The following is a 7,556-nucleotide window of genomic DNA, read 5'->3' on the forward strand; positions in this document are numbered from 1 at the left end:
AGTTGAGTGTTTTATGACTTCTCTCATATGCTCATTTGTTTGTTGTGGTTTTGTCACGGATTGCTAAAGGGGAAGATTGTTAGGACATATATGTTTTAACTTGATTAAGAACATATGTCACTTATTATGTAAATTGGCTAATCTTTTGACAAAACGCACTCTACTTGTAATTGGGTAGTTTTAGGTGTTTTTAATACTTCAAGAAACCATGTTTCAAGGTCAAGTGTTGAAGTCATCAAGTCTGTCCAAGAAAAAGCAAGCTGAAGTGCAAAGTTTTTAAAGCTCGACACCTTCTCGATAGCTACCTCGACACCTGCTATCTGTCAAGATTTAAAATTTCAGATTTCCAATCTGATTTTCTTGGGATCCGTAAATATGTTTTTGGGCATTCTTTTCTTTTAACCCTAAACATATAAAAGGATTGTTTTAAGAGCCATCAAGTGTGACACAAGTTGCATTATCATTGAGCAATCTCTGTTCAAGCAAATTGTGATCAAAAGACGAAATTCTTGACCTAGTTCATCTTCCATCAAGAAGTTGCTGTGTATTTTGCACCGTAGGGTTTTATGACCAAGCATCTTCCTGCTATTCATCATAAAGGATGAACTGAAGAACTTTGCAGCCAACCATTCTTCCTTAGTTGGTGTTTTGAAGTCGCGTACTTGGATCCGCGCATTGGTTAGTCACGTACTTGGGAGCCGTGCATCAAATGTGGGAACTGTTACTACAGATCAAGTCCAATTGGGTATTAGGGTAAGGGTTCAATTGTAGGTTGGTAAGGTACTTGGAATTCCTTTACTTGTAACCGCTTGATTTGATAATAGTGGAGTTTCGGGAGTGGTGACCTGAAAATCACCCGGTGGGGTTTTTGCCGTTAGGGTTTTCCCCATTCGTAAACAAATCACCGTGTTATTTATTTTCCGCTGCATATTTAGATTTTGGTGATTTATTTGTGCTTCTACGAGATTGCATGATTAATTGATTAATTAATAACTTGGTTAAATTAATTAATTAGGATTAATCACTAGGGGTCATTCAGATTGTGGCCTATCATTATGTTTAGTATTTTATTTCAATTACCATGAGTAGCTAAATTTATAATTAGGGTTGAGGATGAAATCTTGTTAAGGATTATCAGTAATATTTATGTAATTTGATTTTTCCCACAATAGTTGTTTTTTAATGATTTAAATTGTTCTTACTTCATATCAATTGACTAAGGTGAGATTCTATATATGAGTTCAATTATGTTTTTCTCATGATTTAAGATTTATCTTCATTAATTGAATGCTTGGTTTATTATTTCTTGATTATAAAGTTGGATATCTTTTGTGATTTGTTTGTCAACAGATGCAATTGATGATTTGATTTTATATTAAGAAGCGAAGAAAAACATGCGTTTGATTTTTAAAACAAGGGTTTTAATGAGAATATTTTCCATGTTAGCAAGATTGATTTCTAGATTATCATGTAGTAGTTGGAAAAAATTTATAATCATAAATATATGCTGATATGACTTACAAGGTGGATTCTAAAATCTTAATTCTTGTCTCTACATTGTTTACTACTCTTAATTGCTTTATATTATATCTTTGCTTAGTATATTTAATTGCAAACAACCAATTTTTATAAAACTAGATTATGATTAGTTTGGTTAAGATTTGATTAATTTTTCTACATTCATTCAAGTCCCTCTGGGTTCGATCTCGTTCTTGTCAAACTATACTTCAGTATGGTTTATATACTTGCGAGTACTTAAAAATTTCACAATGCTCAACTACTCTAATGGTTGGGTTGTGGCTTTTGTTATGAGAAGGCGTTACGTCTGCAACTTTTTTTACAACATTTTCACAACAAATCATATATGATAAGTTGTTATTGGTTCTAATTTGAATCCTTAACTAAAATTACTCTTTTGCTTCTCCATAACAATCAATAATAATTTACAATTGAGAATTTGTTGTGAAAATGTTGTGGATATATAACATTTCTCTTTTGTTATTGAAAGCCAAAATTTTGGTAAGTTTGAAGAATGCATTTTACTGAGAAAATTATATATATATATATATATATATAAAAAAAAATTTTAATGTGAGTTAAAAATGTTTAAAACATGTGCTATGTATCCAAGAGTTATGCCATTTGGATATACACTATTGTTAGTTTCTTTAAGATCTTTTTCCATCTCCCTGTGTGTGTTAAAAATATTTAATATTCTTAAAAAAAACATTTTTTTTTTTTTGTCTTTTGTAGGAAATAAGGTGAAACTAGGGCATGTAATTTTAGAATTTGTGTGAGAGTTTTTTGTTATGCAAAAATGATAAAATTAAATAAAAGAAGTCCTGTTATTAATGGTAATAAAACCTGTTGCATAACTACCGAGAAGGGTGGTCTAGTGGTTTTGGCGCGAACGCAAGAGTGCACTGCTGCGTGAGGTCCCATGTTCGAACCCCATGGGCGAAACGTAGTATTTTCTTCATGCAGCTAGCCTAAGGGTTTTTGTGGGGGTAAGGTGAAGTTTGTTGCTCACCCATTTTTTTCATCCCAAAAAAAGAAAAAGAAAAAACCTTGTTGCACAAACACTATTAAAAATAGAAAAAGCAAAACGCATGAGAAAGTGAGGAACATCATCAGCAACAGTAACACACCGAGAGAGCATAAAGAGATGAGTGATGAAAGCCAAAGCCTTAGCAAAAAGAGAAGAAAGCACAGTGATTGCCACTGCCACTGCATATCACACGAGTTCTTTAGAGTCACATCCAATCACCCTAACAAAATCGCCGTCGTCCATTCCCAAATCTCCACACAACTCCGCCCCAGTGGCACCGTCGATAACACTGACACTGATAAGCCGCCGCTTCGTGTGAAATCGGCGTCGCCACCTTTTTACGACGGCGACCGCCTCTTTACTTTTTCTGATCTCCTGACCTCCGTTGATTCGCTCACCTCTCGCCTCCGCTCCATTCTCCCCGGTAATGATTTTGAATTTTTTATTTTATTTTATTTTTTCTGAATTATAAAAACTTTGTATTTATAATGAAAATTCATAGTGTGGATTGCTACAAAAATTTTGAACGCATTTAGAAACAAGCAGGTTTGATTTCGCAAATGGCGAATTTAAAGGATTTATAGGTTTGTTGTGTAATGCTTTATTGTTAATCTTGTGCGTGCTCTAATGGCGAAACCTTTATCGCCTTTTGTATTGCAAAAACTTTATGTTTATACCAAAAAAAAAAAAAGAAAAAAAAACATAAAGAGAGAAGAAATGGAAATTCATGGTGTTGATGTAATTACCTGTGTTTGAATAGCAACAAAAATTGAAAATTATGAACTAATAAGGCATGTCAAGCATTTTCTTTTCTTTTTTTCCTAAAGAAAGTGATTTTGATTTTTCATTTTCTGTGAATTGTAAAAAACTTTATATGTAAGAGAAGAAATAAAAAAAAAAAAAAAAAAATTCTGATGTAACTGTCTGTGTTTTTGAATTGCAAAAAATTTGAAAATCATGATTGATTGGAAATGCAATGTCACCGAGTAATTGATGTGGTGAATTTAAATTTTAAAGGCATGTTAGGTCTGTTGTGTCCGAGAATTTATAAAGTGAATTGCAAAAACTTTATATTTATGTCAAGAAATATTAACTATATGATAAGAAATAAAAAAAAAAAAAATTTAGTATTTGAATCTTTTAAGCTTTCGGACTTAGTAAAATTTTTTAGTGATTTGAGTTTAAGTGCATTTATTTAACTGCCTGTGTTTGAATTTTTATAAGTGAATTGCAAATTATTTTATTTTATTTTATTTTTGTTTATACCAAAAAACGTAGGAGAAGAAATGAAAAATTATAGTGTTGATGTAACTGCCTGCTTGTGTTTGAATCTTTCAAGTTTTTGAGGTTAGTTGGAAATTTACTTTTGTGAGATTGGAAAAATTATGAGTTATTGGAAATGTAATTTTACTGCCTGTGTTTTTGAATTGCAACAAAATTTGGAAATCATTAACTAATTGGAAATGCAATGTCACTGAGTAATCAATGTGGCAAATTTAAATTTTAAAGACATGTTAGGTATGTTGTGTGATGATTTATTGTCACTCTTGACTTTGTTGAAGCTAATAGTACTTATATTGAGGTGGCACCTTTTTTTTTTCCCCCTCTAAAGAAAACGATTTTGATTCCTCAATTTTCTGTGAATTTATAAAAAAAAATTGCAAAAAATAAAGTTACTAAACATCTGAGAAGAAATAAAAAATCATAGTGTTTGAATCTTTCAAGCTTTCGGAGTTAGTTTGAAATTTACTTTTATGATATTGCAGAAAATTTTAACACACTTGGAAACAAGTAGGCTCCATTAACTTATTGGAAATGCAAAGTCAACAAGTAATTGATGCTGCAAATTTACATTTTAAAGGCATGTTAGGTTTGTTGTGTGATGATTCATTTTCATTTTTGGCTTTGAAGGTAATGGTACTCATAATGAGGTGGCTGAGCGTGCTCAAATGGCGAAATCTTTTGTGCCATTTGTGTCAAGTGTGGATCGATCAATTGAGTATAAGGATATGTATACTCCAAAAGTGGTGGGAATATACATGCCACCTTCAGTGGAATACATAGTTGCTGTTCTTTCTATATTGAGGTGTGGGGAGGCGTTCATGCCATTAGATCCATCATGGCCAAAGGAGATGTGCCACAAATGCCTTTAGGCTTTCCAGATGATCCAGAAGTGTACATCAAATAACAAAACAATCTTTCTTTTCCAATTTCACAAGGCCATAAAAAATCTGTCGGACATATATACTCTTGAAGGCTTTCTTCCATGGAATAGCATAAGACGGGACAGCTGCTGCATTCTATTAGCCAAAGTGATCTATCAAGCCAGTATCTGCTACTCCTCCCAAATGAAGATGTACACCCAATAATTAAATCAGCATTTGATGAAGCAATAACCGATAAGATCCTCTCCTTTGGCCATGATGGATCTAATGGCATGAACGCCTCCCCACACCTCAATATAGAAAGAACAGCAACTATGTATTCCACTGAAGGTGGCATGTATATTCCCACCACTTTTGGAGTATACATATCCTTATACTCAATTGATCGATCCACACTTGACACAAATGGCACAAAAGATTTCGCCATTTGAGCACGCTCAGCCACCTCATTATGAGTACCATTACCTTCAAAGCCAAAAATGAAAATGAATCATCACACAACAAACCTAACATGCCTTTAAAATGTAAATTTGCAGCATCAATTACTTGTTGACTTTGCATTTCCAATAAGTTAATGGAGCCTACTTGTTTCCAAGTGTGTTAAAATTTTCTGCAATATCATAAAAGTAAATTTCAAACTAACTCCGAAAGCTTGAAAGATTCAAACACTATGATTTTTTATTTCTTCTCAGATGTTTAGTAACTTTATTTTTTGCAATTTTTTTTTATAAATTCACAGAAAATTGAGGAATCAAAATCGTTTTCTTTAGAGGGGGAAAAAAAAAAGGTGCCACCTCAATATAAGTACTATTAGCTTCAACAAAGTCAAGAGTGACAATAAATCATCACACAACATACCTAACATGTCTTTAAAATTTAAATTTGCCACATTGATTACTCAGTGACATTGCATTTCCAATTAGTTAATGATTTCCAAATTTTGTTGCAATTCAAAAACACAGGCAGTAAAATTACATTTCCAATAACTCATAATTTTTCCAATCTCACAAAAGTAAATTTCCAACTAACCTCAAAAACTTGAAAGATTCAAACACAAGCAGGCAGTTACATCAACACTATAATTTTTCATTTCTTCTCCTACGTTTTTTGGTATAAACAAAAATAAAATAAAATAAAATAATTTGCAATTCACTTATAAAAATTCAAACACAGGCAGTTAAATAAATGCACTTAAACTCAAATCACTAAAAAATTTTACTAAGTCCGAAAGCTTAAAAGATTCAAATACTAAATTTTTTTTTTTTTTATTTCTTATCATATAGTTAATATTTCTTGACATAAATATAAAGTTTTTGCAATTCACTTTATAAATTCTCGGACACAACAGACCTAACATGCCTTTAAAATTTAAATTCACCACATCAATTACTCGGTGACATTGCATTTCCAATCAATCATGATTTTCAAATTTTTTGCAATTCAAAAACACAGACAGTTACATCAGAATTTTTTTTTTTTTTTTTTTTTTTTCTTCTCTTACATATAAAGTTTTTTACAATTCACAGAAAATGAAAAATCAAAATCACTTTCTTTAGGAAAAAAAGAAAAGAAAATGCTTGACATGCCTTATTAGTTCATAATTTTCAATTTTTGTTGCTATTCAAACACAGGTAATTACATCAACACCATGAATTTCCATTTCTTCTCTCTTTATGTTTTTTTTTCTTTTTTTTTTTTTGGTATAAACATAAAGTTTTTGCAATACAAAAGGCGATAAAGGTTTCGCCATTAGAGCACGCACAAGATTAACAATAAAGCATTACACAACAAACCTATAAATCCTTTAAATTCGCCATTTGCGAAATCAAACCTGCTTGTTTCTAAATGCGTTCAAAATTTTTGTAGCAATCCACACTATGAATTTTCATTATAAATACAAAGTTTTTATAATTCAGAAAAAATAAAATAAAATAAAAAATTCAAAATCATTACCGGGGAGAATGGAGCGGAGGCGAGAGGTGAGCGAATCAACGGAGGTCAGGAGATCAGAAAAAGTAAAGAGGCGGTCGCCGTCGTAAAAAGGTGGCGACGCCGATTTCACACGAAGCGGCGGCTTATCAGTGTCAGTGTTATCGACGGTGCCACTGGGGCGGAGTTGTGTGGAGATTTGGGAATGGACGACGGCGATTTTGTTAGGGTGATTGGATGTGACTCTAAAGAACTCGTGTGATATGCAGTGGCAGTGGCAATCACTGTGCTTTCTTCTCTTTTTGCTAAGGCTTTGGCTTTCATCACTCATCTCTTTATGCTCTCTCGGTGTGTTACTGTTGCTGATGATGTTCCTCACTTTCTCATGCGTTTTGCTTTTTCTATTTTTAATAGTGTTTGTGCAACAAGGTTTTTTCTTTTTCTTTTTTTGGGATGAAAAAAATGGGTGAGCAACAAACTTCACCTTACCCCCACAAAAACCCTTAGGCTAGCTGCATGAAGAAAATACTACGTTTCGCCCATGGGGTTCGAACATGGGACCTCACGCAGCAGTGCACTCTTGCGTTCGCGCCAAAACCACTAGACCACCCTTCTCGGTAGTTATGCAACAGGTTTTATTACCATTAATAACAGGACTTCTTTTATTTAATTTTATCATTTTTGCATAACAAAAAACTCTCACACAAATTCTAAAATTACATGCCCTAGTTTCACCTTATTTCCTACAAAAGACAAAAAAAAAAAAATGTTTTTTTTAAGAATATTAAATATTTTTAACACACACAGGGAGATGGAAAAAGATCTTAAAGAAACTAACAATAGTGTATATCCAAATGGCATAACTCTTGGATACATAGCACATGTTTTAAACATTTTTAACTCACATTAAAAAA

At 32.5% G+C, this 7,556-nt stretch overlaps 1 protein-coding gene across 1 annotated transcript in view; it reads left to right on the forward strand.

The window, feature by feature from the left end:
- The first annotated feature begins 2,390 nt into the window (after nucleotides 1-2,390).
- The window catches only part of LOC112000447 (uncharacterized), a 16,969-nt gene continuing 11,803 nt past the window's right edge, over nucleotides 2,391-7,556 (forward strand). Inside the window, exons 1-2 of the mRNA XM_065780886.1 lie at nucleotides 2,391-2,972; nucleotides 4,460-4,682. Coding sequence (XP_065636958.1) covers nucleotides 2,666-2,972; nucleotides 4,460-4,682 — 530 coding nt within the window. The 5' untranslated portion in view covers nucleotides 2,391-2,665. The remainder of the gene's footprint in view (nucleotides 2,973-4,459; nucleotides 4,683-7,556) is intronic.

The sequence above is a fragment of the Quercus suber genome, unplaced genomic scaffold, assembly GCF_002906115.3.
Source record: "Quercus suber isolate HL8 unplaced genomic scaffold, Cork oak 2.0 scaffold_250, whole genome shotgun sequence".
NCBI classification, from domain to species: domain Eukaryota; kingdom Viridiplantae; phylum Streptophyta; class Magnoliopsida; order Fagales; family Fagaceae; genus Quercus; species Quercus suber.